The sequence below is a fragment of the Camellia sinensis genome, chromosome 12, assembly GCF_055761805.1.
Source record: "Camellia sinensis isolate YWXY chromosome 12, ASM5576180v1, whole genome shotgun sequence".
NCBI classification, from domain to species: domain Eukaryota; kingdom Viridiplantae; phylum Streptophyta; class Magnoliopsida; order Ericales; family Theaceae; genus Camellia; species Camellia sinensis.
The window spans coordinates 129574497-129595969 of NC_138972.1; the positions used below are offsets into that span (position 1 = coordinate 129574497).

General features: G+C 30.9%; 1 protein-coding gene, 1 long non-coding RNA gene and 1 other non-coding gene across 3 annotated transcripts; all 3 read left to right on the forward strand.

The window, feature by feature from the left end:
- Window positions 1-357: 357 nt before the first annotated feature.
- LOC114271048 (uncharacterized) lies at window positions 358-3548 on the forward strand. The gene is made up of 4 exons (XR_003632197.2): window positions 358-805; window positions 2482-2631; window positions 2947-3113; window positions 3400-3548. It is a non-coding gene; the product is annotated as an uncharacterized LOC114271048 (transcript).
- Window positions 3549-3663: 115 nt separating this feature from the next.
- On the forward strand, window positions 3664-5569 carry LOC145804778 (uncharacterized). The gene is made up of 2 exons (XR_014347167.1): window positions 3664-3833; window positions 5104-5569. It is a non-coding gene; the product is annotated as an uncharacterized LOC145804778 (long non-coding RNA).
- A 7466-nt stretch (window positions 5570-13035) lies between these two features.
- Window positions 13036-20637, forward strand: LOC114271047 (zinc transporter 8). The gene is made up of 3 exons (XM_028212663.2): window positions 13036-13969; window positions 15410-15559; window positions 20118-20637. The coding sequence occupies exons 1-3, from the start codon at window positions 13343-13345 to the stop codon at window positions 20421-20423; spliced, it is 1083 nt and encodes a 360-aa protein (XP_028068464.1). The 5' UTR covers window positions 13036-13342; the 3' UTR covers window positions 20424-20637.
- Window positions 20638-21473: the final 836 nt, after the last annotated feature.

The window sequence follows — 21473 nt, forward strand, 5'->3', positions numbered from 1 at the left end:
TGGCTACTAAAATATTTAGTCGCCGAATGGAAAATAAAAAAAAATTATTTTTTCTCTTTGGTGACTAAAGTTTTAGTCGCCAAAAACTTACTTTCAGCGACAAAAAAAAATTTAGTTGCTGTATATTGACTTTTGGCTACTAAAATATTTAGTCGCCAAATGGATAATAAAAAAATTATTTTTTCTCTTTGGCGACTAAAGTTTTAGTTGCCAAAATTTTATTTTCAGCGACAAAAAAAAAAAATTTAGTCGCCGTATATTGATTTTTGGCTACTAAAATATTTAGTCACCGAATGAAAAATAATTTTTTTTTTTTTAAATCTTTGGTAACCTATCTTCAGCGACTAAAATTTAGTCGGCAGATGTGTTCAAACTTTTACTAGGAAAATTTCATATTGGCGCCTAAATTTTTGCCCAAATCTATTACTTCTTCACACGGTTCTTTCTCTTTCTTGCTCTCCCTCTGTCTCTCTCTCTCTCTCACATAGAGAATCAATCACCATCGCCCCTCATCTCAACATCGCACACGACTAGTTGGGAAGAACCCAATCATTGATATCGAGAGTTTTGGGGTTTCGAGAGTTTTGTTGCCGAGAGAGATATTTGGGAAGAACCCAATCGTTGATATCGCCGGTGGTGGCACTCAGCCGCCGGATGTTTCATTATCACCGGAGAATTCGCCAGAATTGTATGTGCCGCCGAGTCATTTATTATCGTCGCTGGGTAAGAAATCCGATCCGAAGCGACCGGGAATGGCGTACAGAGATCCGTTCTTGCTCTTTGTTGTATAGCATTGTATCTATAGGTACGAGATTGATCATTTCACATCATAATTATTAATTTTTTCTTTCTTTTTTTCTGAGTTTGTTTGTGTATTTTTGCGATTGATTATCATACGAGTAATTGAATTTGGGTCTACAAAAGTTGCCTTTTTTTTTTCTTTTTTACTCTTTTGATGTTCATTGTGTTGATTTTGAAATAATTTAGATGAAATATGACCAATTTTGCTTGTAGAATTGCATTTTGTTGTTGTAAAAAGATTGAATTTTGATCATTGTTATCAACCCAATTGTGGATTTTGAAAAAGCATCTATTTAGGGTTTCTTTCTAGTGCGTGTTCATTTTGATGTCTAATTGTAACAAAAAAAATTGTATAATTCTAACATATAATAAAATAATTCAATTAGTTGTATGTATTTTATTTTAAGAATAATACTAGCAATTTGATATGAGTAAGTATAGTATATTTTTTGAAAGCTAATCAAATTCATTGGCAGTTGAAAAAGGCATTCAGACATTAAAATTTGAACTTCTTAGATTATTAGTTAGTGTTTCTACAAGTCAGGATAGCAACCATAGAATATTGAGTTAAATAATAACTAAAAGCACCATTATTAGTTTATGAGTTGCACTATAGAGTTTTATGTGTACTTGACATGTTTGCTCGGGGCATGTTCAGTTAGTCATGTCAAACACATGTACCTTATCCAAGTGTTACATGTCTAACACAGCTACTTCATGCTTTTAGAGAAGTCCATGTAACATATCTAGTAAATGTGACATGTTAGAGGAATTGAAGACTCTCACACATGCATGTGTGCGCATACAATACAACGATACACCTAACTTCAACAAATGATATAGAATGCTTGAATCCTCAACTTTATCATCCTATAAGTCCAAAGCAAACCCTATCTTCTTCAAGAGAATGTCCATGATTTGCCAGCACATAGCCTGATTCATTTTCTTCCATAGAACAAAATTAAGAAATTAAGCCATTAATGGCTGTTTTAAAATCCCCTGAGGCCTCATAATTCCACCACTACAACTAGTGTTTTGTCTACTTGGCAGTATTTCTGTAATCCAAATATAATTCCAAACTCTGAAAATAAGCCCAGTGAGTTCTAGTAACCATAAATCAAATTGTCAAAGTTCTTCAACCAATCATAGAAATAGAAAAAGCTCCATCTAGTTAAGTTCAACAAGTGCATGGCCTATCCGGGTTGTGAAATTTTTGGGTATTTCTTGTTGGGTTAATTGTTAGCATTCTTCAATGTCGTCTTTGTGGTCAACATTTTTCATGATTTCTATATTTTTTATTTTTTATTACCAAACAATGTTATCTTCAAACAAATTTATCAAGTGTGAGTTGTTTTAAACTTATTTTCCAAACATAAGTAATTCTTTGAAATCGGCTTTCTTGTTTTGAAAACAGCACTTGACTAACACTGACACAATTTCAATTAACTTGCTGTAAAAAAATTTAAGACACGAAGACGTGTTTTCAAAACTTAACCCCCCAGTTTGTGAAATAAATAAAAATTTGTAACTTGCATTTAGGAAATTTGTTTAAAAATAAAATGGGTTTGGTAAATAACATGGTCTCATATATGTACTTGCAATAGTGCACTTGCATTTTCATGTGGGAGTTGGCATTTATATAGAATTTTTTTTTTCTTATGTGTATATTATTGTGTGCAGCTACACGGGCATGGAGTCAACCTGTGATAAAAGGCACACCACCGGTGCCCAAGGATAGCCATAGTTGTACCACTGTGGTAGATAATCTATTTGTGTTTGGGGGTACAGATGGAATGAACCCTCTTAAGGATTTGCATATCTTAGACACCTGTGAGTTACCACTTGCTTTTCTCTTTTACATTTCTCATCTGTTTAACAATTGAGTTATTTAATTTTATAGTATGTATCCAATAGCTATGACGGTATTATTTTACTGAAGTGGTCCTAAAATTGCTAAAAATGGTTTTGTTTACATCTCGTGTGAGTTTTGTTTACATCTCGTGTTCATCTCCTCAACAGTGTTGCCAATGATACTAGATCTATGAAGAACTATATTAATTCATGTTGAATTGTTTTTATTTATTTATTTATTGTATTTTTCATCACTCTGATCTGTACTTCCTTGTGTGTTTTATAAATACATAGTATCAAATACATAGATCTCACCAACTATAAGAGGTGGGGTACTAAAGGCACGGGAAGGCCACAACGCGGCACTAATTGGCAAACGACTTTTCATATTTGGTGGCTGCAGAAAATCTTCAGATAATTCTGATGAAAAGCTTTATGATGATCTCTATATTTGAATACGGGTAAGTTTATTGATTGCCTAGAGTTTATGGGACAATGTTGCTTCTCTATCACTCTGAATGCAATATTTATGTAATGTATTAGTATGGGATTGTCCTTTTTTTAGTCTTGTTTAAAAAAAGCATGGTGGTAGCTAAAATGTAGGTTTTAATTTATTCTTCATGATTTTTCAAGGGCTCTTGATTTGCATGAATCCTAGCCACTTGACCCCAGCTTTGTAGTAGTTTGATTCAGAGAACAAAGTGGAAAAGAAAAGGTTATTACTCACCTTCCTACTCGTTTATGTAGAAACTTTTGTATGGGCATGCGCTGTAACATCAGGTGCTCCTCCACCTCTAAGTGTGATAGCCATACATGCTCATCTTGGAAGAGCAAAATCATTGTAATTGGTGGTGAAGACGCATATTATCTCTCTGATGTTCATATCCTTGATGCAGGTATCAATTCTTCTTGAAATTACCCATATTGACTGATTGCCAAGATAGAATAAAAACTAAAACTTTCAATTTGCTTGAGCCTGTAGTAATTATATCTAGTTAATAAATATAGTAGTGGCACTATTTTAATAGATGCTCTTATGAGGGGGAAGCTGAACACTTCAGGCCAACTCTTGCCACCTCGAGCTGGGCATATAACTGTTGCCTTGGGAAAGAACTTGTTTGTCTTTGGGGGTTTCACTGATGAGTCAAGCCTATACGATGACATTCATATGCTTGATGTCGGTATGTAATGAAATGACCGTGCTTCTTAGGTTTAGATCATAAAGTTGTTAGTATCTCTTTCTTATCATTGTAAACTATACTTTTGAGTAATAAAATAGCCCCTGAACCACCATGTGGCTCTCACGGGCCGCTTCCCCAAACAACCGTGTGTCTCAGACGGATAGCTTTGCCATGACAAATAGGACTTGTGAAAATTGATGGAACGTAATTTAGACTCGTAGGTTGGGAGTTAGAACCAAATACGTGCAAAACTTAGTCGGAAAAAGGGCGTTTCGGGGGAAAAAATTCAAAACAATCCCTGAACGACTGTGTGGCTCACACGAATAGCTTCACCATGACAAATAGGACTTGTGAAAACTAACGGAACGTAATTCAGACCCGTAGGTTGGGAGTTAGAGCTGAATGCCCCCTAAACTTAGTTGAAAAAGGGCATTTCGGGAGCGAAAAATCAAAATAGCCCCCAAACGACCGTGTGTCTCACACAGGTAGCTTCGCCATGACAAATAGGACTTGTGAGAATTGACGGAACGTAATTCGGACCCGTAGGTTGGGAGTTACAACCGAATACGTCCTAAACTTAGTTGAAAAAGGGCGTTTCGGGGGCGAAAAATCAAAACAGCCCCCGAACGACTATGTGGCTCACACGGATAGTTTCGCCATGACAAATAGGACTTGTGAGAACTGACAGAACGTAATTTGGACCCGTAGGTAGAGAGTTAGAGCCGCATACGTCTAAAACTTAGTCGAAAAAGGGCGTTTCGGGGCGAAAATTCAAAACAGCCCCCGAATGACCGTGTTGCTCACACGGATAGCTTTGCCATGACAAATAGGACTTGTGCGATCTGACGGAACTTAATTCGGACCTGTAGGTTGGGAGTTAGAGCTGAATACGCCCTGAACTTACTCAAAAAAGGGCTTTCCGAGGGCGAAAATTCATAACAGCCCCCGAATACGCCTTACACTTAGTCGAAAAACTTGCAACACTTAGTTAAAAAAGCAACAACTTTATTAAAATAACATCTACATACTCTTATAATTGCCTTTATATATTTGTAGGACGAAGAAATTACATATTACATTGTTTGTACAGTTGGCTGGAATAAATATTGCAAGATACATATATGTATATATACTCTTTTTTTTTTTCTTTTCAAGAAGACATTTCTCGATTGTTCTACCTTAAATGCATGTTAGAACATGTTCCATATGGCTGACTGAATTGCTATTTTGTAACCAATTTTAATGTTTCGTTTTTTATTTTTCTTTGTAGATGGTTTTGTTGTGTGGACTTGTGGATAATCCATATTGGTGTATGGAGAAGAATTTTCACTTTTGTGTAGAACTAATATAATACTTTTGTCGTCCTCAGCTTTTGTGTAGTTCATTATTACTGATACATAAAACTTTTGGCAATCAATAGATAATAACTGTCGTAATACATAGATCACCTTCTGTCATGGTACATATATACCGTTTGTCGGCGTAGATATAGGACGTTTTGTCATGGTCCATAGAAAACTTTTGTCGTGGTATATATATCACATTTTGTTGTAGTACAGATTACGATGGTGATTTGTACCATGCCAAATGGTAATTTCGCTTGGTAGTAAATGTATTTTTTTGTATACAGAGGGTTTTGATTTTTGTATGACATATTTTGTATGGAATTATTATTTTAGTTTGGACAATAGTTGATTTGTATGGACTTTGATATTTAATGTTATTTATTTTTGGTATATGGATGCAGTTTGTGGAATGATTAATAGTATATATCATTTTGTTTCTATACGTATTACAGGTTGCATTGTATATAGACAGGTTGTGGAGAAATTATAATTTCGCGATAAAACTTAAACCATGCTTTTGGCGACTAAACAATTAGTAGCTAAAAAGAAATTAGGAAAAGACATTTGGTGACTAAAAGTTTTGTAGCAAAAAAAAAAAAGACATTTAGCGACTAAAAGTTTTGTAGCAAAAAAAAAAAAGACATCTAGCGACTAAAAGTTTTGTAGCAAAAAAAAAAAAGACATCTAGCGACTAAAAGTTTTGTACCCAAAAAAAAAAAAAAAAATAGACATTTGGTGACTAAAACTTTAGTAGTCAAAAGAAAATCAAACATTTGGCGACTAAAATATTTTGTAGCTAAAAACAAAAAACTAAATTATAAATACACTTTTGCTGACTAAAATTTTAGTAGTAAAAAATGTAGAACTTTAGGCGACTAAATATTTAGTAGCCAAAAGAGAACTCTTTGCCGATTAAACATTTAGTATCCAAAGATGGGGACTTTCGGCGACTAAAATCTTCATAGCTAAAAAGGTGGGACTTTAGGCGACTAAAAGTTTGGTCGCCGAAAAGGGTCTAATTTAATTTAATGTCTAACCTTTTGGCGACTAAATATTTAGTCGGCAAATGAATATATTTGGCGACTAGCTTTCCTGACTACTCTTTGGCTATTAATTTTGCGACCAAAAAAATTAGTCGCAAAAGCCCTTCAGCGACTAAAAATTGACTTTTGGCGACTGAAAATTTAGTCGCGAAAAGTGAAAATTCTTGTAGTGCCCTTATATGTTTGGCCACTTTTCTACTTTAACCCTTAAAATTTATTTTTTTCCACTTTGACCACTTATGTTTCAAGTTTTTCCTAATTTACTCCTATAACTAATTTCTATTTAAAATTAAACATAAAATGTTAAAATAACTGTCACTTAATATAAAAATATATTATTATATTGAGATTTAACTTTATATAAAAAAATGTGAGTTATGTATAATAAAATATTTTTATGTCACGTGACAATTAACGTTTTATTTTTTGCCCAATTTTTAACAAAAATTAACTTTAAAAGAAAACTGGAAAAACTTGAAATATAAAATGAAAAAAAAAAAACTTTAAGGGCTAAAATGGAAAAGTGACCAAATATAAAGGTGGTATAGTGTAATTTACTCTAATGAAAATTATCAATAATATAGTATATTATAGATAGTGATTTATAATTAATGAAAGTTAAGATATATAAGATGAGAAAGAAATGAGTGAAAGTTAATGCTAAGACCCTGTTCGGTTCATTTTGGAAGGAATTTAAAAAGGAAAAAAAAAAAGTGTGAAATATAGTTAGATTTCATTCATATTTCTCACCATTTTTTTTTTCCTTTACGAATCCATGAACAAAGCATAGCATAAGTGTAATATTTTGAGTTCCAATTTTATTATATTACAAAAGTGATATATATTATATATATGAATATATTTAAGTTGTTTCGTCAATAGATTAAAATAGCAAAAAAAAATCAAAAAATTATTATAAAAAATTAACTATTCCTCCTACTTTTCTGTACATATTTTTATAAAAAGTTAAAAAAAATTAACTGAAATAATCAATTTTCAAAACACTACTTATAAATATAAACAAGACGGGGTGAGTTGAATAAGCAGGAGAAGCAAAACTCGTTTTTGTCCCACTTTCTTCTCGGAGTCGGAAAAAACAATGGAAATCAAGACAGGAGATTCAGGGATGGGCATGAAGGGTGAAAATGGTCATCCTAATCCATATTTTTGGGAGAACAACTGTCCAATGAGTTTTTCATAAGACCATCTCCAACGGTTCACCAAACTTGACATCAAATTTGAATTTTGGTAAAAAAGTGACTGTTTGGTGCTCCAACGATTGCACCAAATCGGTATCAAAAAATTCATCAAAGTGAGAACAGGCAGCAGCTTTCACCATTTCACTGTGCGTGACCGTTAGGGAGACCAACTGGTCGACCAGCCGGTTGACCAACTGGTCCACCAGTTCCTATACAAAAATTTGGTTCAAACTGGTTAAAAGGTTCAAAGAGGTAAAAAAAAAAAAAAAATGCCTTACCGGTCGACCGGCCGGTCGACCAATGCCCACCATTGGAGTAGTTTGTATCAAAATGAGAAAATGGATCTTTTTTAACTCAAATTTGGTGAAAAATTTGATAAACGATTGGAGATGTTCTAAAAGGGCAAATTAACAACACCCCTTGAGATTTGATTAAAATATAATTTTTTTTAAAAAAATTTAAGAAAATATATCTCGTCATTTGATGTTTATATTTGCATAATAAGTTACTCCCTCATTTATTAAGCATATATAAATCTCAAGAGATAATTTGTAATTTTCTAAACCTCAAGGGAGAATTCGTATTTTAATCAAATCTCGAGGGGTGTTGATAATTTATCCTTGATAAAATATTTATATATATGTATATAAATAAAATTTTAATAATTAATATTTATAAAATTTATTATTAATGTGTAATTTTTTTATTATTTTATAATTTCACACCGAGTTGTTATTCCTCTGTAGCTTTTCTGTTTGTACTGTGGCCGATGGTGCCATCTCATGTAGAGGGATAGAGAGAGGAAATATCGAGGAAGGTGGCCTCAGAGCCATAGAGTTCACATCATCCTTCTATTATTATTTGAATTAAAATTATTATTATATGGCATCCAAAATGCAGTTAAGATAGCTCAGTCAAATATCCTTATATGTCGACATGCTCTCAACACTTCATTTTTTAAAAAATATTATTTTAAAAACCATTCAACTTTCGGGCTCATTGCAATTTGCAAATGTCAAGCTGGGAATTTTATAACCACAGCCTGATGGTGAATGCTTTTCATTTTCAGGTTTGTTTCAGGTCCGAATTTTGGGAGGCGAATAAAGGTTGTTTTGTAATTGGTTTTTTTTTTTTTTTTTTTTTTTTAGAAATCTCGTTTTATGTTCCGATCGAAATTTGGACTTGTCTGTGGCATGTAAGGTTGCGCTCCATTGATGCCTCGGTGGTGAGTCTCTTTTTATGGGTTGGATTAAATCAGGCTGACAACCGGTTATCCCGGGACCTGGACTTACGAATGTCGTGATGACACTACAGAGCATCCTTTTCTTTGTTCAAAAAAAAAAAAAAAAAAACTGGGAATTTTATATTCCCATTAACTTCCAAACTACTTGCCTCTTTGAATCTGGCCTTGGTCTGTTTTTGAAAGCATCATTCACAATGGGGTGTTTGGAACTTGATTTTTGAGTTTTTTTGGTTTTTTTTTTATTATAAGACAAATGTTTCACAAAATCACAAAAAATAAATCCAAACAAAATATCACATTAAATCTCATAATCATTTTACTTTTTCTCTCACAAATATCATATCAAATTACAAAAAAATCCAACTATCTTCCCAAACACAAAAAAAAATTTCTCCAATAATATCCTACAACTAAAAAAACCTACAAAAAAAACTCACTTCCCAAACAATATTTCCGTGGTGCTTCAAATTAAGCACATGACAAAAAATTTAATTTTTTCATAAAAATTTTAAATTGATGTATTTTAAATCATCGAAAAACTTAATTTATAATTGAGAGATTCATTTTTTTTAAGTAAATTACACTAACCACCAATATAATAAGTCCTAAAAATTTAACATAAAGAAAGGTTAAATCAAACCGAACTAATGCAAGTGATATTTCTAGTATAAAAAGGTATGAAAATATATCCCTTTTTTTTTTAATCCATATGAATAGCAAATGACTGATAAAATGAGGTTGTGTTATGTAAATTTGAAAATTAAAAGTTTATGAGAGCATAATATAATCAAAAATGCTAGAGGCCCCAACTATTCTACCAAAAGTTTTACCAAATGTTTCACATGGGTGTGGGACTCACATGAGACCCACATTGTGTGGATCCCACACCCATGTGAAACATTTGGTAAAACGTTTGGTAAAATATTTGGGGTCTCTAGCATTACTCTAATATAATTACGTTAAATTTATGGGTTTTAGTTTGTTTGGTTTTTTTTTTTTTTTTTTTTTCTAAACTTTAAAGGAAGGTAATTTAATGTAGTTTATCCTTAAATTTTAGTGCTAAGAAGCAATAAAAACTTAAATTGTTTCATTAAATTGCGATGTAGTTTTCTCCACCAAGTGATGTGGTAAATTTGGAATTAAAAGGCATTTCGAAATTATGTGATTCTCAATTCAACTTTGAAAAATCTAAAAATTTCTTAGATATTGATTGTGATTATTTATCAATTTTAAGCAGTGAATATCAATCTCAATCAAACAATCAAAGACAAATCAACACAAAGATTTTACATGAAAAAATCACAATTGGAGCACCTCCAATTGTAATAAGAAAATTACGGGTAAAAGTCACAAAACAATCCACTAAGAAGGCATAAAAGAATTATACAAGTATACTCTCAATTACCTAGTGAATCTACGCCCGAATCAAACTGACTCATATGTGCCTTTTCCAGCCCCGTCTTCATCTCAGAATTGTCTTGCCCAACGATAAATCCACAACGCTGATGTCGAATCCACGATGATGAACTACTCCAGAATCCACCAAAGCTTCAGGCTCAAGTTCCACGGAATCCACCGAAGAACAATTCTCTCTTTTGTATTATAAAACAAACTAAACAAACCCTTTGATATAATCCACTCAATTCATGATTAAACTCTCATAAATATCAAAGGAAATAAGAAAAAAAGCTCCAGATAAAAACCTTAACACCTAAGAAGAATATCTGCAGCCGTAACCCTAAAAACGGATGAAATCACATATTTATAGAAAACTGATCTGTAATCTTCGCTCGAGTGCAAGAAAGAATGCTTGAGCGCAAAAACACAACTTCTAGTACTTTTACAGACAGTTCAAACTTTTGGAACCAAAGATTCTTTGCTCGAGCGCACAAATAGCTGCTTGAGTGGACAAACAACTTCGACTGCAATTTTTCTTCTGGCTTCGAGGGCGCTGCCTCTCGACTCCGCCAGGGCGCTGCCCTGGACCCGCCAAGGGGTGCTACCCTTTGGACCCCACAAATTGATCGGGCAGCTCGATCCCCGACATAGTCAGCGAAGTGGCAAACATGAAAGAAGTAACTTTTGAAACATCTCTGCAAGGCACAAGTCGAGTTGGATTTACATCTAAAAACTCATAGTCTCACTGAACAAAATTACAATAGAAACGAGTTTTGTCAAACGAGATTGCCAAAAATAAAAACTTAACAAACTTTTTTATATTGTTTGTTTTTTTATTGCATTACTCTACAGCTTTTTTTAGGGGATTAAAAGGGTTTGAGGTTACCACATTTAATTTTTTTTTCTTCATATTTTTTTTTTTTTTTTTTTTTGCGTGTGGGTCATATAGGATATTCCATTGGGAAGAATTGTGATACCCAAAAAAGTGCACTATTCGTTCAAATCCAATATCATGGTTTAACTACATCATCAATAAAATAGTAAAAAATAGTTTTTCATTTTATCCCAAGTTATATCTTAGTAAAATTAAATAAATTTGACTTCTTTTAAATTGGCCATCTCAACTTAAGATAGTGTTTGGACTTGTATGCCCATTTTGAAACCGATTTCGGTGATTCGTTTCATTGACTTTTTAAGACTCATTTAATAGAATATTCATACAAAAAATCAAGATGACATAATATCAGTAACTATATATTTGAATCAAATTTATATTACAAAAAATGGATGCCTATCCTTGAAATTACATTTGTTGTCCATTTTTTAAAAACAAATATGATTGAAACATATATTTGTCGATATTTAATCATCTTTATTTTTTGCATGAATATTTTACTCAACTAGTTCTAAAAAATGAACAATTTGGATTACCGAAATCGATTTTGAAATGTGTTTACCTGTTGACGCTACATTTAAAACATCAAAATGCAAAGGTGACACGTGACAAGCAAGAGGTACCATGCGGGATACATCAAGATAATGAAGAGTCTCACATTCGAAGGTGCTCACGTAAGTTGCGAATGCAAGTTTTCAGCCAATGGAGATGCTAAACAACACGTGAATGGCACATGAAGAAGAAGTTAGCAAAGAAACGATTATCAACAGTTATACACGCACAAAAAGGAATTCATGGCCCCGAAGAGTAGCAAAAGGGAAGGAGATCATGGCGAAAAATAACAGCCTAACTGCTTCGAAGACGCTAAGAAGTGACTATAAATAAATTAAAGTAAAGACTGAAGAGGCCCCTAACGAAATACAGATTCTATATCTTTATCAATATCATTTATCTTTAAGTTTTTATACTTTACTTTCTTGCACTTTAGTTTTATGCATTGCACTTATTTTTCGTAAGAACAGATTAGTTTTATAATTACAAAACTCGGTCGGTTTAAAGTTTCGAAATTGTCTTTATTAAAAGTAACATATTGTAATTGTTTGTTTATTTAATCAATTGCAATTTTTTGCCCAATCTCTTCCTCCCATTATATTACGAATTTGAATTACAAGTTTTGGTTCAACTTTTCAACACAATTCAATAAAAATCTCTTCATTGAGACTAAGAAAATCTTAGCACAATCGTTTGATACAAATTAACATTTATTATCTGTAAGAACTTTTCAAATCCTTATTGGCACGCTTGAATTACATTTCTGACATGCGAAGTGTAAAAATAGCCAACCATACCAAGTCCAAACACTTTCATTGAGATGACAACTTGAAAAAAATGGTACATGTATTACTAACCAACCTATAATCTCTAGGCATTATTTATCTTCATAACCCACAAAATTAATAACAAAATTGTATTTTTTTATTCAATAATCATAACTTGTTGATTATTTTTTTGGTCATAAATGTGATAAAAAATAAAAAATAAAAAATAAAAAATTATTGGATTGATTCAATTTTTTATTTTTTATTTTTATAAATAATATACACAGAGTCTTAGAAAACAAAAAATTTAGAAAATTGAAACGAAATTCATAATGAACTCATGAGGAATTAAATTCAAATTTAAATGGAGAGAAATCCAACCTAAAAAGTCAAAATATCAATATTAGAGGACAAATCTCTTATAGGGAGATTTATTAAAAAATATTTTTTTCAAGTGTTTGTATTCTAATTAATTCATAAGATATTCTTATATGTCCTATTATTTAGATATTTGATCTATTAAATTTTAATTCTCATATTTAAGGTATTTTATAGGCATTTCTATCCTTAAAAATATTTTTTCAACAGTTAGTAATTTGGTAATGTTAACATTCATATTTTACAATGTAAATATTCACATCATGGAACATTTACACTGTAAATGTGAATATTATTAAAAATATTTTGATAATTATGTCACTCATAAGACTTATTAGAATATAAAAAAATAATACAAACTAAATAAAATATAAATAAGTAAAAAAAGATTTATAAAAAAGTGATGCTTAATGACTTACTCTAAATGAAATGTCCTCATTATTTCTTCACTAATTGTCATGCGTACAAAGCCCACACAAAACAAATCATACACCTCATCAATCTTACCAATTAAAAAAAACACGCCTCTCTAATCCAACTACGAATAATCATACTCTTATACTCTCCTAAACCCAATTCTATTCTGTTATCTGTTCCATTCAAATCAAATCCTCTCTCCCTCTATATAAAAGGGAACAATACTCTATCACTCCTCAATGGTTTCAATCAATTTGGCCCTAATTCAACAATGAATATCACTTCAATCTTCGTTTTCTCTCTCTTCATACTTCTAGTTCTTCCCACCACAGTTCTCGGAGACTGTACTTGCGATGCCGGAACGACCAACAGTGGAAGCAACAAGAGTAAAGCACTCACATACAAAGTGGCCGCGATAGCTTCTATTCTCGTCGCCGGAGCAATCGGAGTCTGTCTTCCGTTGCTCGGCAGGGCCGTACCGGCGCTCCGGCCCGAAAAGGATGTGTTCTTCATCATCAAAGCGTTCGCCGCCGGCGTAATTCTGGCCACTGGCTTCATCCACGTCCTTCCCGACGCCTTCGACCACCTGACCAACCCGTGTCTCACCGGAAAAGCTTGGCAGTTTCCGTTCACCGGATTCGTGGCGATGATGGCGGCGATTGTAACTCTGATGATTGATACGTTTGCGACGTCGTATTTTAAGGGGAAGGCCGATGATGATGGTAATGCCAAGGCCGGAAGTACTACTGTCAACGTTGAGGACGGAGGTGGAGATCACGGCGGCGCTCTTCATGTTCACACTCACGCCACTCACGGCCATGCTCATGGATCCGCCGCCGCGCTTTCGTTACATGACTTGGGCGCCGCTGATCTTATTCGACACCGTGTCATATCTCAGGTACTCCTATATATGAATTTTCCAGTTATTTTATTTTAATTTATCTCGTATCTTCACTTTTTTTTTTCATCTTAATTTTTTACCATATCAATCAAAGTATACATGCACTGTATCTATTCAAAAATATCTATCTATACGTACGTGAATACTGAATTTGATATTCAAGCCTTCAAATATTTTTCTCATGGCACGTGTTAGATTTTTTATATGTAAAACTAAAAAATTATATATTTTACTACAACTCAAATAAAGTTTGAAATTCATTAAGAACGTATTTATTATTTAAATATATTAATTTTTTATTATTTATTTTTATTCTTACTTATTTGTATATACATCTATATGTATTTATATCCATAACTGCTGCTGTTAAATACGTTTTTTTCTTGTTCATTAGGTTTAGTTACTGTTTGATACTTTTGAAAACGTTTTATTTTGTAAAAATATACTAGTAATTATATTTTTGTAAATAAATATTATTTTATTTTAAGATGATATAATTAATTATTTAACCTCAATTATCATATGAAAATTATTATGAAGTGGATACTAAAATTTAAATTTGACCATATCTTATCTCAACAAAGGGAATCCCGATAACCAATTGGGCTACTTGGTAGGCACTCTCCAATTGAGGGATCATGGTTCAAGTCAAATGTTATTATTGATTAGTTTGTCTTTTTTTTCGTTGTTTGTTTTTACGAGTTTGTATTGTTAGACTTTTATAAGTATCTAATTATTTAATTTAATGTAATTTTCTAAATAAAAATTGTAAATATTCTTTTTCTTATTGAAAAAAAAAAGAGTAGAAAGTATTATACCAAGACTCTTTCAACGGTTAGTAAATATAAATTTTACTCTCTTTATCCGTAAATTTATACATATCGATCTTCTCAATAATAAAAGCCAGACAAATATACTTGTTTTGAAGGTGACATATAAAGGGCAAAAATTATATATTTTTATAATTGAGTTCGCAAATGGCATATATTTTTATGGAAGAATTGCACTTTAGTGCATTAAAAAAAAAATTACAAACTAGTGAAAATTTTTATCAACTTTAATAATTACAGTTATAATTTTTTTCATAAATTTGTAAAAACTCCATTGATTTGTAATTTTTCTTATTTTTTTATTAGGTGTAATTATAGTCCAGTAGAATTTTAAAAACATAATTATATTTTAATAAAAAAATTTATAATTATAATTATTAATATTTATAAAATTTATTACTAATTTATTATTTTTATAAAATTTCACTGATTTGATATTTTCATATTGAATGAAAAATAATTTGATTGGTGTTTGACTTCGATTAGTATTTTAGATTTTAAAGGGCACATGCATGGTTAGATTCTGTGATGATATATTTTAATTTGTGAAGGTGTGAATAGCAATGGATGGTTTGGTAATGATGTGTTTGTGGTTGTTTTTTTTAAGGTTTTGGAATTGGGAATTGTGGTCCACTCGGTGATTATTGGAATCTCATTGGGTGCTTCGGAAGAGGTCAAAACAATAAGGCCTCTTGTGGCTGCTCTCACCTTTCATCAATTCTTCGAGGGCATGGGTCTTGGTGGATGTATCACTCAGGTACCACTTTACACATTATTAAATTTAATACTTGTCACATATTCTTTTATCATTCTTGGCTTTTGTTTATGTATAATTTTTTATTTTATTTTTTGACAAAATTGTAAGGTAGTAGGGTAACTTAGTTGGCTACCATAATTTTTTAAGGGCTTAGTTCCTAGAAGAAGATTATGAGTTCAATTCTTCCTAATGTTGTATATGGTTGGAAATTTGAGGAGGAATTTGGAAAGAAAAATATAAAAGATAGATGAAATATGAATAAAATATACCTACATTTTATCTAGTTTTACAGACATTTTCCTTTTCTCTTTTCAAATCCTTTCCTAAATTTTCCAACCAGAGTAAGCGAATTGAATTAAGAGGGTAAACACTTGGCCTCATAAGTATTAAAAATTAACAATTATTTTTCACTAAGCAAAATGATATGGTATGGTGAAACTAATAGAAGCGAAATGAGAAATATATATAATTCTTTTTTTTTTTATTAAAATGGAAATTTTTGCAAAGGTAACAGATAAATTTAAAATTTTAATTATAAATAACTATTTATATAAATAAATTTAAACTCTTTTAGATTTTTTTCCAAGAAACTAAAAGCTTAGGTGACATTTGGTAACGTTTAGGTTTTTTTGTTTATTTTATAAAAAAAATTATAAACTAATTTTATTTATTTTTTGTAAACTAATTTATATTTATTTTTAGAAAAAAGATTAAAAACACGGGTGGTCTAAATAAAATGTTTGAAAATTTTAAAAAACAAAAATGCTTCCGTGAATGCTACCCCGGTTGTTGGAATAGTTGACCTTGTGTGCACAAGTTCTTCCCTATTGCTTCCTTGTTCCTTATGCATTTTTCTTCAAATTTTAAATTTTTGCACGTTAAAAATAATAATAACAAAAACTGCTCTGTGAATGTTCGAACGGCTAACCCAGTGTATTCGCATTCTTTCTGCATTGCTTCGGTGTTCCTTCCACATTTTTTTTTTAGTTTTTAAACTTTTGTAAATACATTTTTTTAGTTTATGATTTTTAGCTTAATTTTAAATTTGAGTGATCTGTTTATAAAAGCTTACCAAATAAGTTTTTATATGACTATTTTCAAAGTTTTTGTAAATATAAATAAAAAACTGAATGATTACCAAACAAGTCATTAGTTATTAAGCTAAGGTTGGTTGTACTAATTTTTTTTTCATCTTCTACCTAATTTCATACTAATCTTTTTGGGGATTTAGGTTTGTAACTAAAAATTCACTGCAAGTTGTTATATCTCTCATTACTTTTTACACTTTTTTATTATAAAAAATTTAAAAGTCAACTAAAATAACCAATCTTTTGCGCATATTTTTACAAAAAAGTTAAAAAATTAACTAAAATAATCACTTCCCAATAAAATAATAAGTAATTTTATTTTTTATTTTACTCTACCCTCACTTTTTACTACTTTCATCTTAACCAAACTCAACCCAAAGCTTTATTTTAAAACTATAAAATAAAACTTGCCACCTCATTATATACTATGTATAATTTTATATATAATTAATGTGGTAAAACTATTTTTTTATAAATAAACTCATTTTCATTCAAAAGAAATTAATGAGATATTCCTCCTAAATTTTGAATGGTAGGAAAATTCCAATGTATCAGAAATCTTAAAAAAAAAATTCGCTTTCCATTCACATTGTTTTTTCTTATACATGAGTAAAAATCGGAATGTCATGTCATTCTTTATAAATATATTTTCTAAAATATTTTTATATATTTAGCATTAGTCAAAGATATTGCACTCATTTGTGTGAAAAGCGTACACATCAAAAGGCTTGTTTTCAAAGCCTTCAATTGGCCTTCAATTGGCCTTCAATTGTTGAAAGTCAAAGAAATGTTAAAGGCGAGTTCTCTATGCTGTCAGCACTAATAAGAAGGCCATTTTTGTTTCCATCTTGAAGAATTTGGTTTCCAATTTTAATTGACAAATTAAAGTCTGTTTTATATCATTTATAAATTTCTTTTTATAATTTTAATTTTTTATATTATTTTTTAAAAGACTTAAAATAAATTGTAATTATGTTGGTGTAATTTTGATAATTTATTAAAAATTTGAACCAAATTAGTTAAATAAAATTTTATTTATTTTTTATTATGCAAATATCTATAATACCATAAAAATTTATAATTGCGCAAAAAAGGTGATTTTTTTTGTTCATGCGTATTTAAGGGTTTTAAATAAATTTTTTAAAAAATACAAATTATAAGGTGAGAAAATCTCACATTTTTGTTCAAATAATTTTTAAAAGTCAAATAATTTTAATTTAAAACTACAATTAAACACCTTCACTAGCTAAGTGTTATCAAATGAGACCTTAATACCTAAATCATAAAATATGTGATTAATTACGTGTCAAAGACCTCAATTTAAAACTATTCATCCTGTTTAGTTGAGTTTTCGGAATATGTTATTTATTTATTTTTTAAATAAAAACTAATTTGATAAAAATAAATATTTTAAATATTTGAAAACTATCCTTGCTAAAAAAAAATGAATGGTCAGATTTTAAACAAGTCAACAAAATAGATTATTATTATTATTATTATTATTATTAGTATAAGGGGGAATTACACCACAGTGAGGTCCAGAAAGAAAAAAAAAATCATCAAAAAAGTTTATATATTTAATTATTAATATTTTAAAAATATTCTATTAATTTGTAATTGGCTTAAGTACCAATGAAAGTGATATTTTCCCTTACGATGTTATTACATGCACTAATTAGTATACACATTAGTGTATCAATTAGTATTTTATCATTATTATTGAGCTCATTTATTATATAAACAACTGTGCTAGGGACTCCAGTGGAGGTGACCCCAGCACCCCCAGCTCCACATGACCCATTGTGAGAGCAAGACTTGAAAAAAAAAATAAAAAAAAAATTCCCAGCCAATGAAAAAACAGTGGAGGTGCTGGGGTCACCTCCACTGGGGCCTCAGTCATTTTTCTATATAAATTATAAATTTTTAAAATTATACTATATTATTTAATCATACACTAATTAATATATTAATTAATATATAGAGCATTATTCTTCCCCTTAATATAATAGTCTTCCAATAATGGAGTTGATATGTTGGTAGATGCACACCACAGGATACGCAGATACAGAAAAGATTTAGACCTCTAGTGAGGTGACTCCATCACTTCCACTATTTTTTTGATTGGTGAAATTTTTTTTTTTTTTTTTAGACTTGTTTCCACAGCCCCACGCGGAGGGGGGTGCTGGGTCACCCCCACTGCGGTCCCCAGCAGCGCTCCGCTCCATAATTATTCAAACTCTCAATTTTGTCAACGGTCTAAAAGCTTCACCACATCACTCTAATAGTTTCTCTCAGTGTTCAATTTTTAATGGCTTTATAAGTGTAATTAGTCACACAAAAATAAAACAAAATATTTATTATATTACTTATATACATTTTATAATGAAACTAGGTCCCCCAAAAAAAGGGCAAATTACAAATATCTCCCTCAAAATTTAATTAAATTACAAATATCCCTGAGGTATCAGAAATTATATCTCGCTCCCCTGAGGTTTATATTTTCATAACAATTTTCTTCCTGAGGTTTATATTTCATAACAAATTATCCCCTAATTTGTTATATAAATATAGCTTTCAGGGGAGAATTTGTAATTTCTCAAACCTCAAGGGGTATCTGTAATTTAGCCAAATCTCGAGGGGAGTATATGTAATTTGCCCAAAAAAGAAAAACCAAAAAATAATATTAGAAGTCTCCTATTGAAAATGTCTCTTCTTTATAATAATAAAATTCTAAATTTTAGCCTTCATTAATTTCACTTCATTTGTGTGGGGTAAAAAAATTCAATACCAATTTATTTATGTATTACATTATTTACAAGTTTTTTTTATTTAATGTGTATGTCATATGTGAGACTTGTGGATGCTGTTGTGATCTTTGTCACAGCAGTATCCGAGTGGGTGCTTTTTCTGAGTATTTTTTGATAATTCAAATCGTCATATTATAAGATTTGTTGAGTATATTATTCGTGCAAAAAATTAAGTTAATCGAAAATCTGTAATCCCATGATCAAATACTATTTATTTTTAAAAAATTATAAAGATCAAGTCAAAAATTTATTATTATTATTTTTATTTAAAATATGCTCTCATTATGAAGTTATAAATGTCCAATCAATTTGATTTTACATGGATGATCTATTCAATAAATTCTATAATATGAATAGTTCAGATTATAAAAAAATATTAAAAAAAATCCATCAGGATATCACAAGAGCTTGCTGCGACTAACAACATTCCTTAGTTCATGTTATATGACCGAGTTGATGTGACTTGGCCAAACTATCAACATCTCGAGCCAAACAAAAAATGACTTATTGAATCCCACATTTATTACGTAAACACAAGGTGTTTGCTCGATCATATGCAATATTCATTACATTAAAAAAATTTATCTTCGAAATTTTGCAGTAATTTGTTAAGATATATAAGATTTGGACTGACTATATACATATTGGTGTTGGGTTATGTAGGCAAAATTCAAGTGTAGGGCAGTGGTAATCATGGCAATGTTTTTCTCACTGACAACACCAGTTGGGATAGCAATAGGCATCGGTATATCGAGTAGTTATAACGAGAATAGCCCAAGGGCCTTAGCGGTAGAGGGCATTTTGAACGCAGCCTCAGCTGGAATACTGATCTACATGGCTTTAGTCGATCTTCTCTCAGCCGATTTCATGAACCCCAAGATGCAAGCAAACCCAAAGCTTCAGCTCGGTGCCAACGCTTCGCTTCTTCTCGGCGCCGGTTGTATGTCCCTTTTGGCTAAGTGGGCCTAAATTAATTAACTACAATATTTTATTCACACAATTTCTTACTCTTTAAAATTCCCTCAATGAGGTGGCAAGGTAAAATATATGTAATGAGAATTTTGAGAGAATATTAAAATGTATGTCAACTTTTTAAATTTTGATTATCACATCATTCGGGAGAATTTAGAGAAGGAGAAATTATGTGGAAGAATTTTTATTTAATTAATTACTTTTGTTTCCACATTGCCTTCTTCTTCTACTTATTAAATTCCCCCCCCCCCAACCATGTATATTTTGCTTTTTACTAGAAAAATGTTTTAGGAAACATGATATATACGTATAAAGGAATGGAAACATATAGGGCAAATTACATATACCTCCCTCGAGATTTGACTAAATTACAGATACCTTCTGAGATTTCAGAAATTACATCCCGTCCCCTAAGATTTATATTTTCATAACAATTTGCCCCTGAAGTTTATATTTTTATAACAAATTACCCCTTAATTTGTTATGCAAATATAACATTCAGGGGAAATTTGTAATTTTTCAAACCTCAGGGGTATTTGTAATTTAACCAAACCTCAAGGGGGTATATGTAATTTGCCCAAACATTATATAATAGGTCTTTTTATTTTTTTTTTCTTTGGATGTAAGAGCATCTCTCTGTTTGGTAATAATTACAAAGTTACATTTTTTTTCTTGGGTCTTTAATGAATTTTTCAAAATTTTGTGCTAATTTTATTTTTATCTTCCAATATCCAATTCAAATGCAGCAAACTGATTTCTCCATTCACGGCAACGGCAGTGGTGTTATGACACCAATTTTTTTTTTTAAAATTATGTCACATCATTAATTGATATATTAATTAATATACTAATTGATACACATAGTATTATTTATTTTGAAAAGTTATTGTTCATATATTTGTAGATGGTGGGCCCTCTCTTATTTCTTTGTGCTCAGGAGAAGAAACAATTAGGCCTTTGTTTGGTTTGGGCTTTTTTGTCTTTAATTTGGGCCTTTCCAGTCATATAATTTTGGACTATGTATAAGTGCTGCAAATATTTGGAGTC

Bases quoted from the DNA above. Each gene is read 5' to 3' on its own strand.
- LOC114271047 (XM_028212663.2), top strand. From the start codon at position 13,343: ATGAATATCACTTCAATCTTCGTTTTCTCTCTCTTCATACTTCTAGTT. The intron at 13,970-15,409 runs GTACTCCTATAT...GTTTTTTTTAAG, and splicing joins GACACCGTGTCATATCTCAG to GTTTTGGAATTGGGAATTGT. The intron at 15,560-20,117 runs GTACCACTTTAC...TGGGTTATGTAG, and splicing joins TTGGTGGATGTATCACTCAG to GCAAAATTCAAGTGTAGGGC.